At 35.8% G+C, this 21811-nt stretch overlaps 1 protein-coding gene across 1 annotated transcript; it reads left to right on the top strand.

The window, feature by feature from the left end:
* The first annotated feature begins 1511 nt into the window (after positions 1–1511).
* On the top strand, positions 1512–20740 carry LOC125068023 (trifunctional purine biosynthetic protein adenosine-3). The gene is made up of 24 exons (XM_047676979.1): positions 1512–1842; positions 3712–3959; positions 4354–4534; positions 7119–7332; positions 10414–10544; positions 10631–10754; positions 11102–11321; positions 12083–12299; positions 13057–13255; positions 13780–13987; positions 15022–15269; positions 15455–15598; positions 16045–16210; positions 16521–16605; positions 16771–17017; positions 17088–17203; positions 17510–17645; positions 17951–18129; positions 18471–18581; positions 18918–19061; positions 19425–19586; positions 19674–19807; positions 20110–20233; positions 20535–20740. The coding sequence occupies exons 1-24, from the start codon at positions 1672–1674 to the stop codon at positions 20715–20717; spliced, it is 4092 nt and encodes a 1363-aa protein (XP_047532935.1). The 5' UTR covers positions 1512–1671; the 3' UTR covers positions 20718–20740.
* Positions 20741–21811: the final 1071 nt, after the last annotated feature.

Genomic DNA, 21811 nt, shown 5'->3' with positions numbered 1-21811 from the left:
CACTGTCTGTCCCTCTGTATGCTTATCTTTAAGATTACAAAACAGTTATTGATGCGTTTTTTTTTAAATATATATATTGATTCAAGAGGAAGGTTTATGTATAATACTTGCACAATCTAGTAGAAAATACTGATAATTTTAGAGGTTTCTAATTGATGTCCTAAATAAACACATTTTTTTACGCTTACATTGCAAACGCTGGCTTAACCTTACGAGATAGATCAAAATAATGTACTGCAGCATCATACACCTTAAAAAGGTCTTCACTTTAAAAAGTCCGATTGTATATGTCTATCTTTCAGGGATAACCCACAATAACCATTTTTTATCCTTTACTTTTTACAGTTTTTACGTGAAATAATGGCTTATTTTTGAAGCGATTTTAAACAATACAGCTTATTCCTTAGACAATACCTAATCCTTCCAAGCAGCAATAATCCTTCTCCAATTAAGTACCTTGAATACATTGTGCATTTAATATAGATAAATATGCCCTTTTACAGCATGTAATTTAAATTAATATTTTCGAAGATATTACACATTTATATATTATGAATTACATTATGGTGTATTTATTCAACATAACTTCGTTGTAATTTTTACCTTACCTTTTAAATGATTTGCCTAAAATTAGAACTAAAAATGCGAAAATTTTTGCCGGAAAAACTTTTTTTAATGAAATCCATACTCATCATTCATAAGTAGAATAGGATAATTTAAACAAAATATTAAATTATTAGTGTTTAGTGAATGTTTCGTATAATAAACTTTAACAGGAGTATCATATGAAAACTGATATAAATTATTATTTGTAGGTTCGAAATATACAAAACGTCATTGTATGGTATGATTGAACTCGTAAATAGATGTAGATTTCATCACTATGTACCCGAGATTGACCTCTTGTCGTTTTGCACTTACCACGTTATTACACTGATACAAGTAACGCTACAATTTCGTTTCTTTTTCATAGAGATGTAGTCATACAATCGATATATTTATGTGATATAAAATGATTAAAATTATGACGTGATTTATTACATCGATTGTCGCGAGCTTTGCTAACTAATCTCGACAATTTTGTACCTAAAGTAATCAATATATTAACTCTATTAAATTTTAAATATAGAGCAATTAAAAAAAACACTTTTGGATATATATTGTAAATATAATACCGTAGTCTATAGTTCAAAACGTAATAATGGTATTTTAACATGTGCTACTTTTATATGTTACTAATTTTTTTGAATCCTCTAAAACTTAAAGAAAGTTATAATAGCGTTATTATAAGAAGATTAAATAAATAATAAATAAACATTAAAGAACATAAATATTTAATAATAAAAGTTGATAAATTTTATCGATATCGACAATACTAAAGAAACTTTACTAAAGTTCCAACCTAACGTCAAACCGAAATGTCATTTTAAAGTTTACGCGTGTTGTGAGTGGTGTTGTATTTAGTTTAAAAAAATAAATACTAAGTTCTTAGAAAATTTACAGTAATTATACTAATAAGAATATCCATATATATTAGTAAAATCAAACTTATCTGATTCATTTAAAATACTTTTATATATCTCGTAAATAATAAATGATATTAACAAAACACGAGGTGTCTATATTGTAAATAAGTGTTTCATTTAAAATTAATTCTAATTTTTGTAAGACATGTCCGAAAAAGTATTGGTGATCGGGAGCGGTGGTCGGGAGCATGCTATTTGTTGGAAACTAGCTCAATCTCAGCTAGTAAAACAAATATATTGTGCGCCCGGTAGTGTCGGTATATCATCAACAAAAGACAACGTTACGAGTGTCGATTTAAATATCAAAGATTACCCTGTAAGTATATATATAATTTTTTTTTTTTTACCAAGTTGGTTGTTGTAAACATACAACATTCTTCTAATAAGAGTTATATGTTATGAGAATTAATAATTCCAGTTTGTTTACAACTTAATTACCAATTTAGAATCTAATAAGTATTACCTTATGTAACACAAATTTTCTTCTACATTTCACTTGTTATTCTATTAAAATATGAACTATACAATTTTTTTTAAAGTGATAATTAAAAAAAAAAAAATACTCTAAATTTAAACTTGTTTATTCGTTATCAGGGTGAGGTTTAACAATGTCAAGTAAAATGTGAATATGTGACATAATAACACTGATTAAACACTCAACTAGTATAGATGTACACAAAAAAAAGACACTAATTATTAAAAAAATATGTTGAATTTCTTATTTCATACATTTTCTTTTCCGTATAGGAAATAATTGTAACTAAATTAAACGAATGTTAAATGTAGTTTCTACATTTTTATATGAATATAACAATATATATATGTAATTAAAATGAAAAAATCAATAAAAAATGTTACAATTTTTTCATTTTTTTGTCTCAAATTTTGTTGTTTGCTGTTTAGTGAGGATAACAAAATTACTAGTTTAGTAAAAAAATCAACAACGAGCTTTTAATACTTTTTCTTTTTTTTTATTGCCAAAAAGAAACTTTATCACAACTGGCTCATACAAGCAACTCAACAATCTAATTCTTGATAACCTTTGCACTAAACTTTCATAGTGACTATTATGTTGCTATGTGGATCGGGCATTACAATTAATGATTACAAATTTATAACACAACAACAAAAATAATTGCCAAAATTCTAAATAGTTTTTATTCTTAAACATAAAGAACAATAAAAAAAAAAGTTACAAAAGATATTCTCGTGCTTAATCTTTTAAAATCCTATTATTAAAAGATGTTGAATATAATTTTAATCTGTACTAATATTATAAATGCGAAAGTAACTATGTATGTTAGTCTGTACCGACTATTTTATGCCTAACACCTGATGACCAACCCTTAAAACATGAACAAAGTCACTGATCACAACTAATAACTAGTATTAAAATGTTTAATTTGTTTGATATTATAGTCTTTGTTTGTACAGTTGCCAGGCTCTTCACAATTTTAATATATCTAATAAGTTAAACATCACTTATTAAACTAAATACATGTTAAAAATATCTTTCCAATTTTTTTTTTCATATAGTTTCTATACAATAAGACCTTCAGAAAGTTTTGGAATGTCAATTTCCTCACAGGCCAAAGATTTAAGGGCTCAATTTTAAGTCAAGTTTAACAAAACTTAACTTTAAGGAAACGGTGAAAAATTAAATTAATTTTATTATTGGCATTTTGATATTGAGCCCAAAATGATAACTGGTATAGTGAAATCGCGATATTATTTGACAGATCGGTTTATTTCGGTGGCAGGTCGCAGGATACGCCTTTACAGGGTTTCAATTTATATTTTATTATTTGCAATAAATACTTATTAAATCTGCATTTAATAAGTATTTATTTAAAACTTACCGAAATTATACAACAAAGCACTAAACTTTGAGCGTTTGAATTCTGGAGAATTATTTGCAGTAATTACAATTTTTTCCTGTTATCGAAATCTACGTCAATAATCGAATAACTGTAATTTTAAAAGTTAATATATTACCATTATATTTGGGAACATGTACATAAGTCTAATTTAGTAGAAGATATAGACTTTTCGGAACAACAGCTGATAAATTTGTATAATTAGTATTGGTTATAAGAAAAAGCATGCAGAAAGTTCGTGAAGTTAATTGGTTATTTATTTTGGTGCACCGAAAAACGGCCGTACGTAATAGATTACTTTTTTCTAGGCTTTGGTAACTTGGTGCAAAGAAAACTCCATCGATTTAGTTGTAGTCGGACCTGAAGATCCTCTAGCAGATGGCATCGTGGATGCGTTAACACCACATGGTATCAAATGCTTCGGTCCCACGAAAGCTGGCGCTGAAATAGAAGCTAATAAGGATTGGTCCAAGAAATTCATGAGCAAATATCAGATTCCTACAGCGAAGTATCAATCGTTTAGTGAAGCGAAGCCTGCGAAGGAATTCATTAATAAGTAAGTTGTTCAACATGAAATGATGTTAACATTTAAAATTAACAGTTAATTTTAAATACATTATTATAATCCGCAATGAGTGACATGAAGAATATTTTAGTGAATTGATAATTTCTTATATAATTTGATTTGGGGTCATAATTTTTTCACTACTATGTTCTATATATGTAGTATTTTCGTAAAAAAAATGCAGGATTGACTTCGGCGATTTTGACGGCCAATTTGGCCATTTCAAAACACCAACTTCCAACAATTGATAAACCCAATGTCAATGGAAATTTAATGATAAACACAAATTAAATACAATATATTACTGAGAAAATGATTATTTAAGACTTTTGTATTCTGTTGTCTTCTAAGTCGCAAATATTATTTTTTATTTTTTTTATTTTAGTGCAAAATTCCCAGCTCTAGTAGTGAAGGCTTCAGGCCTAGCAGCTGGCAAAGGTGTAGTAGTAGCTTCCACCAAGGAAGAAGCATGCAATGCCGTCGATGAAATACTGACCGAAGCGAAATATGGCAAAGCGGGTCAGACCGTGGTCATTGAAGAACTGCTGGAAGGTGAAGAAGTGTCGGTAAGTGTATTGGATGTAGATCAAGAAGAGAGAAGGCCTTTGCCCACTTGTGGAACATTAGCTGCCTGTTACTTTAATGATGGTCATTGATCACGGGCCTTAGATTAATTGAAGTTAATTAACTTCATACGAACTCGATAGCCTTCGCAGCTATGGATATAAAAATATATTTTTAAATTTTCTATGAAAATAATACAACGAAATTTACATATTAGATATACATTGTATGTGTTGCGAAATATTTTTATCTATATTAATATTAAAGTAACTCCGTCTGTCTATTATGCTTTCACGGACAAACCGAATTTGAAGAAGCTGGAACCTCAAGGTAGGACATAGACATACATTTCTATGCTTAAACGCTACGACCGACCTAACGGTCATAGCCGCGGGCAAAAAAATAGTATTTTAAATATTTATCTCTCCGCGGGAGTCCAACGCGCACTTGACCGGTTTTTTTTATTGATATCAAATTACTAAACAAATGTTGTTTATTGCTACATTCATGCGGCACCGTCATGGACTCGATTTACGTAATACATGACTAGGTGTAATGTTTTACGTTAATGTTATAAAAAATGACAGCACGATAGCCGGGGTCGTGTCAATAGCAAAGCTCATTGAACGATGGGGGAGACAAGATAAACTTAAATTAAATTGTAATCACGTAAAGAAATGTCTAAATATATGTATAGAAACGGTTTCAAGAATGGAATATCACAATATTCAAAAGTTTAATTTGTAATTTTATTTCAATGAACCTAGTTTCATGTAATTGCAATTTCTAATACAATGCATTTAATTCATAGTTTTTAAAGTGTAAAAAAGAACCATCGTTTTTAGGATTAGTTGCTTTGTCCGTAAAATCATTTTATGATATCCTTAATTTGTAAAAGTCATGGGTTTTTTAAATAAAAATATACTTTATTCAAGTAGGCTTTTACAAGAAGTTTTGAATCGTCATTTAACACACTATTTATAGTAAAGCTACCACCGGTTCGGAATGTAGATTCTATTAGAAGAACCGACAATAAACTCAGTAGTTACTCTTTTTCAATATCTAAAAATACAGTTATGTTAGTTAAATACAATTATATATGTATGTTATGTCTCCTGCCTGGAAGTCAACAAGTATTAACTCCACGGTTTTTTATCATCTATATAATCTTGTATCGAATAATATGCCTTCTTTACCAATGTATTTTTTACAACCGTTGATTTTGAGACCGTTATATAGCAAATATTATATGAAATAATTAAATATATGATGTAATTAACTAGAAACTGTTATGGATTAACTTCATCAAATTAAGTGTTTAGTGTGTTTAAGAAAACAGTATTATATACATGAGCCCATAAGTTGGACGGGCCTACATAGACCTTTATCACACTTAACAAATTTAGTTTTTTTTTTTAATTTTATTGTATTAACATTCCTAGACAGGGTAATTCAGTTTAAAAAGGCCTTTATTTAACGAGCTGATAATGAAATTATCAGGGTTGCGTTGAGATAATATCTACCAATTATCACGCAGGTCATTGCGTTTGAATAAAGGTTATCAAAGAAAAGTCTTGTACATACTGTAAACTGAATTGATTAAACAAATAATATACACGTCATTGACATCAACTTTACATTTTCTTTGTTTCATGAAAGTATACTCATTATAACTGTTAGGTACTATTTACAATATCAGAGTTCGAAATACCCTTCGGTAGATTTTAAGCATAGTTGGTATATTTACGTATATATACACTACTAGCTGAATCTGCCGCTTTATCCGCACGAAATTTATAAAATACAAACCTCCAACCCCCGTTTTACCCCCTTATATTCGTAGAGTTTCGTAATCCGTCTATATCGTATAAATAAATAAATAAAATAAATGAATATTGGACAACATCACATACATTACTCTGATCCCAATGTAAGTAGCTAAAGCACTTGTGTTATGGAAATCAGAAGTAACGACGGTACCACAAACACCCAGACCCAAGACAACATAGAAAACTAATTAACTTTTTCTACATCGACTCGGCCGGGAATCGAACCCGGGACCTCGGAGTGGCGTACCCATGAAAACCGGTGTACACACTACTCGACCACGGAGGTCGACATCGTATAAAGATCCTACCTGCCAAATTTCAAGTTTGTAGGTGTTACGCTTTACAAACATGAAATTAGGTAGGTAGGATCGTTATATATATAGATTACAACAATATCATTATGTATATCCATTATAAAGTTCTTTATTTAAAAAAAACAATTGCAAACATTGAAATGAAAATTGAAATGTAAAACTTTAACATCAATGGGTCTATTACGGTTAGAGCTTAGCAACTGTTGCTATCAAATATTTGTAGCGGATTGATATCAAATCAAATCAAAAGATTATAAATCAGTATTATGGACCTATGCAGTAGTATTATACTCCATAAAACATATTAATAATTAAACATTTTGTAAATGCCCCAATGCTCGTCATAGAACTCCTCATTTTATACTGTCTTTGTAAATTAAGTCACTATTTTTGTGTGATGTCCTATGCTAATAAGCTCTTTAAATTTATTCATTTCCAATTAGGTACTGGCCTTCACTGATGGTGAAACCGTATCAATGATGCCACCAGCACAAGATCACAAACGCATTGGTGATGGGGACACTGGACCCAATACGGGAGGTATGGGAGCCTACTCCCCCTGTCCTCTGATCACGCCAGAACAGCTAGCTGATGTTAAGGACCAAGTATTGCAACGCGCTGTTGACGGCTTAAAAGCTGAGGGCATCAAATATGTTGGTGAGTTCAAATTAATACTTAAAAACTTTTAATAATACTTTTAACCCTCGGTATTTTTGCGTTATAATATTTTATTAACAAACGCATCAAAATATCTTAGCGATACGTATTCTTACAGAATGGAAAGGCAGATGTTACCATTAAACTAATATACATAAAAATTCTGAAAATTATTGATTTAGCTAATTCATTGCAATTTCTTATCTCAAGTCCAAAGATATTCGTAAGTGTCTGATGGTGACGTAGCGAGGGTTATCATCAAGAAAATATTCCATTGTTTTCGTAAAAAAATCGTAACAATATCTGCAAAATTTTAATCGTGACTTTAATCAGCGTCTCAAAACAGAAAGGTTTGAATCGACGTTTACGTTTCTATATAAATCGGGATGTAAACTGTTTGTTCGGTATCAAAAGCAATTAAAACAGACGTATTTATTACATAGTCGTATATGCAAGATCTAGATCTGTTTTGAAATATTAACTATCATGGCGGCACGAGATACCAATTAAACTTTAGTTATCAAAGGTGACAGACTAACTCAATTTTTAAGTCGTTTTCCCGCCTGTATCTGACATGTGCCTGTCATAAACAACTAGAAATTATTGTTTATCATAAATAAACTGTATAATGTATCTGTGTAAATTATATTGTTATCTTTGATTTAGTGTTTAAAGTTAATTTAATGAAATGATTTTTGCATTATAAATAACTTGATTCTGCCCTCAGCTTCTTCCACTTGTGAGGGTGTCGTGTGGTCGGTATCCTATTTCCTTTATTGTAAATTGATCGGTTGCGTAGTTAACACATGAAAGCGTTACAAATAAAGAAATTTTTGACAATAGTTCAGATTTATTGTTAAATATTTGTTACGCGTATTATATAATACTTTAACTTTTGGATACGTCGATGGTATTCTATTCTTGACTTTGGTCATTATGTATATGTATAAACAAAAAAACAATAACTAGTCGTTTTTTTAATTTAAAATTGTGTATACTTTTTAAATTTTTTTTTGTCAATCATTCATATTTTAGTAAATGTACACTTTTTTGGTAATATTAAAAATATTATAAAAGGGCAACACATTTACAAAATAATTTTCAATGATTTGATTTTAAGTCGCAAATATTCTAATCTTGTTTGTTATCAATATAGATGCTGTGTAAATATTTACTCCAAATACAATGATTATACTACGCCTTTGATCATCTCTTGACCTATCTGATTAATTAATTATTAATATTATTTCAAGCTTATATTTATATAGAAAACTAGCAAACTATGTATTAATATATATATAAATGAGATTTTTCGTGTTATACGTGGCCACATATCGGCGTTATACAATAATTATCATAGTATATTTGATAAATTGATTACAGTGTTACCTGTCGAATTCAGGGCATTGCTCCTTCAATTGTGATAAACTCAAACTCAAATTACTTTATTCAATATAGAAGCATTATACTTACTTATTCATAGTCAAATTAAACACTACCACCGGTTGGGAAAATGAAACACCCTCACCTGAAACCGGCGAAAGAAACTCAGCGGGTCTTTTTTTTGTCAATCTAATTATGTACATATATTGTATATGAATAGAAATAGCCAGGAGGCGATCGTTTCATTCCCAGGGTGTGCTATCATACATAAACTCACTAATTTCATTCCCAAGGTGTGCTATCATACATAAACCTTTCGCACGTAAGCGTTCCTTAACATTTTTTTTTTTAATTTGGCAACAGAAGCATTTTGAACGCTTTCTGGGATCCTGTTGTAAAACCGTATGCATTGCCCCACAAAAGAGTTACGGACTCTATGCAGTCGAGTAACAGGGCATAGTATAAGGGCAGGAGATCATTTAAAATATGTTATAGTGATCATAAATTGTTCATCTAATACCATCAGAAAGACGAATAAAGTTTACCACGACATATATTGGTACTGTTAGGGCGTGGTAATGAAATGCAGTATATTTCAGCACTTCTGTTTAATGATTGAGAGCATAGTTCACTTTTTCATCTTATTTATACACTCGGAATGAACGTTATTACAAATTTTGTTATCAACGTTATACAAGTAACGCCATCTACCTTTACGTTTAACAAACTACAGTGATAGTAATGATTTGCAAACAACGCCATCTATTATTACGGCTACACAACTACATTAGTTAGTATTTTAAGCATTATGAATCACGTTTACAGATATTGACATAATTATCATAAGATACAATATTTTATAATACATAATTGTAGACAATAACTAGTGCAATACGATAGGCGTAATATTAACAGTTAACAGTACATATAATAACTAAATAAATGTTTAAAAATGGCACATCTATTAAGTAATGGTTGTTTTGTTAAATGAAAATCGTATGGATATTTTTTTATCAGTATTATAATTTCTACACATTAGTAACAGCTGATAAAGCTAAATTTAACTTTTTAATTGCTAACATTATTCTCAAGCTAGTTACATCAAACTTCATACGTTTTATACAAGATATTGATAACCACAGTTGTAATTAAGAGACTGATAAATTATGATAGTGGATGAAAAACAAATTCTGTCAACTAAATTAAAGGATTCCACTTAAAATAATACTTTTGTATATGTTTTTAAAGTCGTTATTTGCTTGAACGATTTTATAAATGAGTAATGTTCGAAAAAGTTGCGTCCAACTTGTTTTCTTAAATAAATTGTTGATGTAAGTAAACAGATACTGTTACAATGTCAAGGTCCGCTGTGTTCCGGAGTATGGAATAAATGTTTTTTTTTTTAAGTATCATGATGATTATTATTCTGTGGTACATTTAAAGGTATTCTATTACATTAAGATATCACAGATACGATAAATAAATATATATATATGTATATGGATTTTATGAAGTATTAGCAAATGGGCAAAATATTAACCATTATTAATAAATAATATAACATAACTTTTTTTTTTAATAAATCGAAATATAATCATTTTTCGAAATAAATTACATTGAACGTAAAATTATATAATAGTCCAAGAAGTATCAATTATAGTAATAAACAATGGTCAAATTTCTTAACTTCATTTGTAGGTGTGCTGTACGCTGGCATGATGGTGACCAAAGCTGGGCCCATGACCCTCGAGTTCAATTGCCGTTTTGGAGACCCCGAGACACAAGTTTTGATGTTGCTCTTGGAAACCGATCTGTATCGTATTATGAAGGTGAGCTCCATAACATACAATCAAAATTAAATTATAAATAAAATATACCTAATATTATTGTGGTTTATTTAAATTTTTTTACATAGGCCTGTGTTACCGGTACTCTGAAAGAAGTACCAGTTAAGTGGAACACTAATACATCAGTTGTCGGTGTCGTCATCGCTTCCAAAGGATACCCTGAAACGTCGACGAAGGGCTGCGTCATAAGCGGTGAGTTAGATATAAAAATATAAAAAGTAAATTCGTATAACTTTGATAAAACTATTATACAATACAAGAATATATAGAAGACATATCTTTGCCCGCGGTTGCGCTCGAATGTGAGGCAGGGCGGGTGTTGGGTAGCCGGTGTCAATTTATGAATTCCAAATTTTATCTAAATCCGTTCAAGATAAGCCTCCATCCATCCTTTCAAATGTTTATAATATATGAAAAAAAGTATGTACTGAAATTTTCGTCGGTTCCTCCCGGTACAATGTACATTCCGAACCGGTGGGAGCTTAGCACGCAATGAAACCCACGGGCTCACTGAAATAACCTCGAGGCGGTCGGGACAGGGCTGTCGCAGGTGCCGAAGGAGGGCGTGGTGGTGTTCCACAGCGGCGTGGCGCGCGGCGCCAACGGCTCGCTGGTGACGGCGGGCGGGCGCGTGCTGCTGGTGGCGGCGCGCACCAACTCGCTGCGCAACGCCGCCACGCTGGCCACCAACGTGGCCGCCGGCATCGACTTCCCCGGCGCGCAGTTCCGCAAGGACATCGCCCGCCGGGCCTTCTCCAAGTGAGTGCGCCGCGCCGAGCCGTGGGTCATGGTCCTCGTGTTTGTCGTTTCGCATGCGGATAAAATAATACTACATTATATATTTCCATTTCGCTCATACTCTATGATATTAACTCTTAACTTAATTATTTATCGGTTTGAACATTACTTTACTTTCAATGGGATATACCATGTTTTTTTTTTAAATACAATTAATATATGTTTATGACGCCGCATGTTTTTTTGTTTTGTCCTGTTTCCGTTTGCTCGCTCATGTCTGTCGATTTGTTTCAGTTCTGATTGAAGAACGAATGAATGAGTTACGCACGATACTCGCATTTTTTTTCATTAATATTGTTTGCGTTATCTTTCATTATCTGTACCAGTTCATTTTATTGCAATAAATATGCAATTTTCACATATTTTTTTATTTCATTCCTTTCCTGTGGGTTTAGTACTAAAAATATTGGTCTAATTAATATCTAGAATGCATAAAGATTTTTATTTGTAATCTCTAATTTATTTTAAACTGAAAGACGTAAATTATTAAGAGAGAATAATAAACAGTAACTAAAATTAATACAATATGATTGTATCTTAAACAAAATAGTTTGGTCTCACAATTTAAAGAACATTTGATATAATACATAAATCCAATAAAAATGCTTACTGTGTACAGTGAGTCTGATCTATTAAAATATAACTTCATTCTGACGTCATCTATATAATTTCTTCTAGAATATTCCGTAAAGTTATCATCGAAATACGTCATAAATTTCCAGGGTCAACGGTCTCTCATACCTCGAAAGTGGAGTAGATATCGACGCAGCTGCCAACTTGATCCGTCTCATCGAGCCGCTGGCGACTGGCACTCACCGCCCAGGAGTGCTCGGCCGGCTGGGCTGCTACAGTGGACTGTTCCAGCTCTCCGCTATGGACCCTAGTTTGAAGGACCCCGTTTTAGTTCAAGGGACGGATGGAGTCGGAACTAAACTTAAGGTTAGTTCTATAATCGGTGTCACATGGAATTATTGTTAATTTATACTAAACAAGTACACCAGTGTAACAATTACTTCTTCGTCTTCTGTTAGGGGAAGGCTTGAGGCGTCACCTACACATTGCATTAGTGGATTAAGAAATGTGCAAAGCAGTTACAAAAACAAAGCCCACTTAATATTTTGTATAAATAGACAATCCTCATATATCTAATCACTATAGCTAACATCTACGTAATTTATTATAAATTACGGTGGAAAGGAGTAAAGATTGAGTTCATTGCTAATTCATTTCATCAGAATTAAAATTCTAAACTGTTTAAGTTTGACAATTAACGATATTATATAATAATTATTCAATTTCTATAATAAAATTCCGCAGACATTTTTAACTTTGCCGTTTCATAGATTCGAGTCATTTGTAAAAAATACACTAGTAAAGAAGGAATATTATTCGATACAAGATTATATAGATGATAAAAAAGCGTGGAGTTAATGCTTGTTGACTTCCAGGCAGGAGACAAAACATACATATATAATTGTAATTAACTAACATGACTGTATTTTTACTGAGTTTCTTGCCGTTTCTTCTCGGTAGAATCTAAATTCCGAACCGGTAGTAGCTTTACTTTAAATAGTTTGTTAAATGACGATTCAAAAGTGCTTGTAAATGCCTACTTGAATAAAGTATATTTTGATTTAATTGGGTGTAAGCTTTTCGTATTAAAGTAATTATATTTTTATTGATGTTTGTTGCACAGGTGGCAGAGATTATGCAGAAGTACGACACCATAGGTCAGGACCTGGTGGCCATGTGTGTGAACGACATCCTGTGCGCCGGAGCGGAGCCCTTCGCCTTCCTCGACTACCTGGCGTGCGGGAGACTGCAGCTCACTGTGTCCGCCACCATCGTCAAGGGTATCGCCGACGCTTGCAGTCTGGCGGGCTGCGCTCTACTCGGTCAGTATCCTGATTACGGAACGAGTCACAAGTTCTACTGATCCTGTAAATTATTTGTGTGTCTGTATAGATTATTTCAATCGAAGTAGGAATAAAGATAAATAAACCTTAAATTTACCTTTGGGCACTACTAAGAGTTTATGATTAATGTCTTTATTTAAAATACAACACTATTACACTTAACTACTTATATTCACTTTAATTTTACTTCTAAAATTCCCATAACAGTTTCGTCGACGTTCGAAACGCCATTTTTTCGCAAATCCATAGTGAATATCATAGATTAATCAAACTCGACCAATGATATCGCGTCAATTCGCTGTCAAATGTCGTTCATTTGGCTTTTCTCCTCTTATTTGTTCAATAGTTTCTACATGTCGTAGTTTTTGGGGCCAAATTTAAATTTTCGAATAATTCTTAAATAAGAATTGAATTGGTTTTATCCATGTATGAGTTTAACTCGTCGTACGTACGTGCGGACGCGTTGGTCTGTAATCGATAAGAGCCCGTCCCGCGCACTGCAGGCGGCGAGACGGCGGAGATGCCGTCCATGTACGACGTGGGCAAGTACGACCTGGCGGGCTTCGCGGTGGGCGTGGTGGACAACCTGAAGCAGCTGCCGCGCAGCAAGCACATCCGCGCCGGCGACGCCGTGCTGGCGCTGGCCTCGTCCGGCGCGCACAGCAACGGCTACAGCCTCGTGCAGAAGATCATGGCCGAGACGGGCCACAGGTAGCTGCCGAATAGTTCTTTTATTTTGTCCAGAAACTGTCGTTATCTTATAGCGGAACGATGTGATATTTTGTTTGTTTTTTTTTTTAAAGAATTAGACGTAGAATAGTCAAAGAGAATTTTAACATCGCTGGCAATTATTATATTGCCGCTTACATTGGTAAAACTGTTTTTTGTTTGACGCATATGTCATTAAAGTCGCACTATAGCAATTTGATGGATGTGGCCGCACAACATTCTCTTTAAATCTAATTCTTATCAAATCGATACACTTAAACCTGAAGTCTAAATCTGAATAATAACTGTCAACTGCTGATAATCTATTAAGTAAATGGTACTAGCATTCCTCACTTACCACATCATGATATATATTGATGTAAGTTATCAATATTGTATACGCAAGGGCTTAGTGGACTGTATTCAGATTAATAGAAGGGGGGGGGGAGTTTTTTCTCTCGAAGACACTTGGGAGTGCTCCTTTGGTCTGCACACACTTGAAGAACACGAGCCAAGAGATGGGTGATATTGTTTGTAGATCAGGAGAACGATAATCTTTCGTTACACTTACTGAACATAAAGCGCGGCGCACACACGACGCACGTTGCCACGCGTGGAGGCTAGTACGTCACACGTCAAAATCATACTATGGGCAATTATTAATGTTTCAATAGTAGCCAACACACAACCAGGGCTAGTGTGAGAGCACTCTAGAGGCATGAAAGAACAACAGACAGACAGACAGACAGAGCTACTAATACATTTGTAATATTAGAATAAGAAAATGTTTATTCAGGACAAACATACATTACAAACATAAATAATAAAAAAACAAAAATACAAAACAATAAAAACCATAGGAAATATATACATTAACTCTAAGAAAACAACAAAAAAAAAGAACTAAAAAATTAAAAGAGAATAAAAAAAAAATACCAACAAATTTATATAAATAAACAAACAAAATCTTAACTATTTATTTATTAGCATGGACAATAAGTAACAGTATTTTGACGGTTCATCTATTATTATTTTAGCTTCCACGAAAAAGCTCCCTTCAGTACAACGAACAAGTCGTTCGGTGAAGAGTTTCTCGAGCCGACTGCTATTTACGTAAAAGCACTGCTGCCGGCCATTAAGAAAGACCTCATCAAGGGTTTGGCGCATATCACCGGTGGGGGAATATTGGAGAACATACCGAGAATTTTGCCGCCCGGTATCAAAGTTAAATTGGACGCTACGAAATTTGACATAAAGCCTATTTTTGGATGGCTCCAAGCTAAAGGTATGTGTTTTAAAATATTTCAGTTGGACCTATATATATATTTTTCTATTTTTAAATGGTACAATTGATTTTTTTCTCTTTGTAATAATTAAATTTTATACATTCGCGTGCGTATTATGACGTATACGCGTGTGTGCACGCATTGTGTAACCTGATGTATGGCTACAGTGGTGTGTGTGTGTCAGGTCGCGTGTCGGACTTCGAGATGCTGCGTACATTCAACTGCGGAGTGGGGATGGTGGTGATCGCGGAGCCGCTCTACGTGCCGGAGCTACTGGCAGGGGGACAGTTGAGGGTTGTCGGCACGGTGCAGAACATGGGACGGGAAGGTAAAAGCAAAATCTGTACATTAACAGATATTTACGGAGTTAATTTGACAACCAAATTTAAGTAAATAATTTCCCTGTGATTGTCAAAAATCTACTTCGTTCATTCTTATATTCGATACACTTCAAGACACAATTTTTCTGCCTGACATGAGAAGAATTAAGTATACTTATATAATACCATATTAATACAGCTCTATTTAACTGGACGGGCGTCAATTTTTTTTTCTGTAGTAAAAGTGGCCTGTTGTTAAGTAGTCGCCACCGCTCAGACTTTGGAACTATGAGAAATAGTGACTATCTTTTACATCGCTAAAGAGCCACCAAATTGGCAACTAATATGTTATATGCCTTGTTCCTGTAGTAACGCACAACAATACTAAGCATTCGTGACGAACTGATACAAAGACCTGCCCTTAATACTTTTAACGCATTACCAAACTCCACAGGTGGTCACCAAGTGGTCGTGGACAACTTTAAGCAGGCCATGGAACCGTTAATCGCTCCGTACTTGGCGGACAAGGCAATTCCACACAAGCCTCTCTCGTACAAGGACAGCGGAGTCGATATCGAAGCTGGCGACTCCTTGGTGTCCTTGATCAAACCTCTGGCTAGGTGAGTGGTAGAACATTAATTGATAATCAAATTAAAAAGGAATGTAGGAGAAATAAAAAAATAATAACCTTTAAAAGATCCTGGTAGAACATGCTCCAAACCTTTTCCTTAAGAGGGTAAAATCGGGTAGGTTAGAGCCCGAAAAGGACGTTGTGAGACGTCTGTTATTGTAAGTTCGTTCTAAAAATATAAACTGAAATTTAAAAAAACGACAAATTTTTAGTATTGGGATATTTTATAAAAACGACCACACTTAAATATTTTATAATTTTAAATATTATTCCTTGCCATTCCTGCCGTTTGCTTTCAGATCAACATCGCGTTCAGGGGTGCTGGGCGGTCTCGGTGGTTTCGGAGGTTGCTTCCAACTAAAAGCCGTCGAACAAGATTATAAGGTACGATGTTTTACTTTATTACTATTTTAACATGAGCCATTCATAGACTAATTAGTCATCAGAGTAAACAACTTTAAATGAAATATAAGTTTGACAAATACGCACTGAAAGCGTATATATGTAAATGAAAGAAATGCGATTTGAGCACCGTGGCGTCGCCCGCAGGACCCCGTGCTGGTGCTGGCGGCGGACGGCGTGGGCACGAAGCTGAAGGTGGCGCAGCGCATCAACAAGCACGACACCATCGGCGTGGACCTGGTGGCCATGTGCGTCAACGACATCCTGTGCAACGGCGCCGCGCCGCTCACGTTCCTGGACTACTTCGCGTGCGGCGCGCTGGACGTGGCCGTCGCCAAGAGCGTGGTGGCCGGCGTGGCCGAGGGCTGCCGCCAGGCCTCCGCCGCGCTCATCGGTGCGTGCCCGCCGTCCGCCCGGCCCGCCTCTGAGCCCGCCAGCCGCTAACCGCCCCCCCCTGCCCGCAGGCGGCGAGACGGCGGAGATGCCGGGCATGTACGCGGCCGGCGCCTACGACATCGCGGGCTTCGCGCTGGGCGCCGTGGAGCGCGAGCACGTGCTGCCGCGCATCAACCACGTCTCGGTGAGCGAGGCCTCCGTGTCTATACTACTTTAGGGGTCACACTTCACTGGTGACCGAATACAATCGTAAACGAGGTACAAAATTATCATTATAAAGACGTGGAGTATGACTTTTGTTGAGGCACAATTTAAAGTACTTACACGTGCATTGTAACATCTACGTATTATGCTTTGTGCTTGGGCGGGCTTAGTGCGAGCCCGCCTGGGAAGGTACCATGACATATATCTTGTACTGTTGTGACAAGCAATAATTAATGCAAAACGTTGAAACATAGCTCGTAATAACATATATTTTAATCAAATAAAGGTCGGAGACATTGTAATCGGTCTGTCGTCCAACGGCGTGCACAGCAACGGATTCAGTCTCATACACAGCCTGATGCAAAAGTCGGGTCTCACGCTGGAGGACAAAGCGCCCTTCAGTGTAGAGGGACTCACTTTGGGTAAGTTTTTGGTATAGTTTATTACGTATCGATTACATCAAACAGCTTCAAATTAACAAGTGAATTGCTGAGGCGTGACGACTGTATTCAGAATTTATGTGAACTGTACGTTGAAAATATACTCGATAATATTTTATTTTTCGAATTGATTGGTAAATTGACTATTGAGCTGAGTTGGTAAAGTGGTCATCACCCAGCGTAGACATTAAATCCCAAGTGAGGTGTAACGTTAACAGATAAATTGTCAATAAAGTAATGGGGTCAATTTCGTTCGGTGTCTCAGTAAGTAAAAACCGTGGTTCCAGGCGAGGAGTTAATAAAGCCGACCCGCATCTACGTGAAGAGCGTGCTGCCGGCCCTGCAGCGCGGCGTGGTGAAGGCCGTGGCGCACATCACGGGCGGCGGGCTGCTGGAGAACATCCCGCGCGTCATCCCCGACAACGTGCGCGCGCGCCTCAACGCGCACTGGTGGAACGTGCACCCCGTGAGTGCGCTCCGAACTTGTACTTTTTCACTGCGAATCGCTGATCTGCGGAGTAGCTCTCCTGTTGTTAGATCTGATTAATACTCTTCTACAATGTTAGATCGCCATCAAAGTCAGCACATACATTTATGTTTCTTTAAATGTACCGCATTGTATTTGAAAATCGTCGTTACACCGCGCATCGATTTCTATTGGTATAGAAATAGATAGCATATCGCACATTGAGGTGTTTTTTTTCTAAAAAGTTATTGCAACGTGTGTAGAATAGTATTTCGTTCTCTTTAAAATGGCTATGGAATATTTGAATTCTCCTCCTAATATGTACTTCAAACTCATTCAAGGTGTTCGCTTGGATAGCCGACACGGGGGCGGTGAAGGACGATGAGATGCTTCGTACATTCAATTGCGGTATCGGGATGGTGTTGATCGTGTCGCCGGAGAACCAAGCTGAGGTAAGATAGTCCACTTTACCATCGGTATTATTATTACAGTCAATGGTTTTAATTTTTTTTTTAGTGTAGCACCTTACTTTTTTTAGGGTTATTACGCTAATTGAATTTAAGTTGCTTTAAACGTGTTTTTTTATTATAAAGTACTAGCTGAACTAGTGCGGCTTTACCGCACACAAATCAGCCCCCCATTTTATGCCCTCGGGGCTTTGAGTCCCAGGCTTAAACTATCTCCATATCCACCTAAATCGCTTCAGAGACTTAAGCGCGACGAGGTAGTAACAGAGTTACTCCCGTATTTATGACATAGCGTAGACAGTAAGGTGAATCCTCTCCCAGGTGATGAACATAACGCGCTCGCACGGCGCGCTGGTGATCGGCTCGCTGCAGGCGCGCCCGCCCGGCGGCGCGCGCGTGCTCGTCGACAACTTCGCGTCCGCGCTCGACTTCACGCGCCGCATGCCGCTGCTGCCCATGAGGAAGGTCAGCCCCCAAATTGAGACTCCGTTTACTCGGTACTAGGTACCGCCCACGCATTATATATTCCGCCCAACACGGGCGACGTTACGTCTCAGTTCTCAGCGTCGGTGGACCGTTGGCGATGAATGGTTAATTTTTTTAAGGTGCCATAATCTACGGGCAGTCGTGGCCCATTTGTCCGTTAGCCTACCTACGCAATTAAAAAACAGACACATGCACGTACATATCCGAACGCACCTGAGATGTATTATTTAAAACATTTAGTTTTTTTTGTAAAACACACCCTTCACATAAAAACAGCTACTATTACTACTCACGCTTCACTCGAGGTGTCTGCGAGTTTAGACCAATTTAACAATTTGTCAGGTGGCGGTGCTGGTGTCGGGCACGGGCAGCAACCTGCAGGCGCTGCTGGACAGCACGCGCGAACCGGCGCAGTGCATGTGCGCGGAGGTGGCGCTCGTCGTGAGCAACAAGGCGGACGCGCCCGCGCTGCAGCGCGCGCAGCGGGCCGGCGTGCCCACGCTGGTGACGATATTTCTGCTCTACCGAAAGCTACTACATGATATGCTTCATATTTATCTGATTTCTAAGTTACCCTGTGCCTCGTTTCAGGTGCTCAACCACAAGGACTACGAATCTCGCGAGGATTTCGACCGTGCGATCACCGCGGCGCTCGAGCAGCACAAGATCGACATCGTGTGCCTCGCTGGCTTCATGAGGATACTCTCCGCTGAGTTTGTACAGAAGTAGGTATATCTTAAAAATAAATTAAACATACATAGACAGAGAGCTTATTATCTATGCTAACGAAAATAAAATTGAGATAGTATCTAAATAATAAAATAAATTTTATACGATAAAATAAATAAAAATTTCAATAATATGTCCATAATATTTAAAACTATTTTACGAAGTTATTGCTCAATCACAGTTGCCGAACTATCAAATAACTACTGTAGTTCCATTTAATTCCATAATAGCTGCGTTTGACAAATGTCAACTTAAGTTAAAAACCTTGAAACTTTTAAAATAACGTTTTGCTTCTCAGGTGGAAGGGCCGTCTCATTAACATTCACCCGTCTCTGCTGCCGAGACATCCGGGCCTCCACGCGCAGCGACAGTGCCTGCAGGCCGGCGACCGGGAGTCCGGTTGTACCGTGCACTTCGTCGATGTAAGCCTCCCATTAATTTATGTCAGATTCCTATCTAAAGTTAAAGCAAATGAAACAGCAATAACTACTGATAAAAAAAAATATTGCAAATACATATATCAGTGGTGCAGTTATATTTATACATTTTTCTTAGAAAATTATGGTCACATGTAGGTATAGGAAACCGTAATCATATATTCAAAATAAAATATTCAATATAAAGTAGACAATATACTACAAAGTACAATGTGACATTTTGACCTAATGTTATCGTCATAAGAGTCAGATAGGTTTCATTATTAATATGTATTTGGCACGACAGGAGGGCATGGACACGGGGCCCGTTATAGTGCAGGAGCGCGTGCCCGTGCTGGAGAACGACACGGAGCAGTCGCTGAGCGCGCGCATCCTGGAGGCGGAGCACCGCGCCTACCCGCGCGCGCTGCGCCTCGTCGCCACGGGCCGCGTGCGCCTCGCCGCGCACGGGCTCATCTGGCACACCTAGGCCGACGCAGGCCGAAGCAGGCCGACACACCGACAGCGCTGCTCAACAGACGGCCTCAGGCAAAGTGCATTCGATAATAGTTAACGACATTTCTACAAATTTAATTGTAAATGTAATTTTTGTTCCCACTCCTAGCGCAAACTTTGCACTTAAATTGAATTTAACCATAACATGCAATTGCTCTTTAAAAAAAGAAAAAAGTAGTTCCCTAGCATTTTGTACAAATATATCTGATAACTGTGGGAAATTATTTATATTTTTTTTCTTATATAACTAATTGTATATGACATGTTCCATTCGCCAATCTTGGCTATATGGCATGTCGCAAAAGGGGTTCAAGGTTCATATATTTATTGCTGAGAAATTCATTATTCGATTCCGAACTTTGTCTAGGCCTACTGACTACTGTTTGCTTAACGGAAAACTGAAGATAAAAAGTCAAATCTTTGTTCGCAACTAGACTGAATATACCATATTACAAAATATAATTTCGCTTAATAAATATTTTAAAAATGTTTAACTGGAGCGCCGGATCTAACATTCCTATCGCTTATTTGATAATTATAAGATGGCGCTGATTTTGTGAGATGCATCATACTATCATATCTAGTTAGCTTTTTTAAGTGCCTTGAGATTGTGCGTATTAATTTAAACTTTGGTGCCATTACATTTTCATTTAAATAGGTCTATTAACTCTGTGTAATATGTCATGATGAAGAGTTCTTATGTGGTGTATATAATAATAAAATATATTAAAATTAAATTTTAAATACATGTTAAGTATATTTTTTGTGTCTATTACAATAGACAGCAAAATGTAACGCATTTACGAGTTTGATACAAAATATAATAAATAATAATAATTTTTAAAATTAAATTAAGTTCAATACGATATATATGATTCTGTCTTCCATGTAAAAGCGCCTTTATGATATGTAATAAAAATGATAATTATAAAAAACTCGAATTTTAAACCTCGAATAGTATATTTTTGATGTTATAAACATTGTTTTAGAAATATTTTTCATGTTGAAACTGTTTTATATAGAAATATTTTGTAGACAATATTAAGCTTATGTTAATAAAACAAATAA

The sequence above is a fragment of the Vanessa atalanta genome, chromosome 13, assembly GCF_905147765.1.
Source record: "Vanessa atalanta chromosome 13, ilVanAtal1.2, whole genome shotgun sequence".
Taxonomy (NCBI): domain Eukaryota; kingdom Metazoa; phylum Arthropoda; class Insecta; order Lepidoptera; family Nymphalidae; genus Vanessa; species Vanessa atalanta.
This window is presented reverse-complemented; position numbering and strand designations above follow the sequence as displayed.

What these genes read in the sequence shown, in the direction of transcription:
- LOC125068023 (XM_047676979.1), top strand. Translation starts at nt 1,672, where the DNA reads ATGTCCGAAAAAGTATTGGTGATCGGGAGCGGTGGTCGGGAGCATGCT. An exon ending in ACTGGTGGAACGTGCACCCC is followed by an intron (nt 18,130 to 18,470) that starts GTGAGTGCGCTC and finishes AACTCATTCAAG; the next exon opens with GTGTTCGCTTGGATAGCCGA. An exon ending in TCCGCTGAGTTTGTACAGAA is followed by an intron (nt 19,808 to 20,109) that starts GTAGGTATATCT and finishes TTTGCTTCTCAG; the next exon opens with GTGGAAGGGCCGTCTCATTA.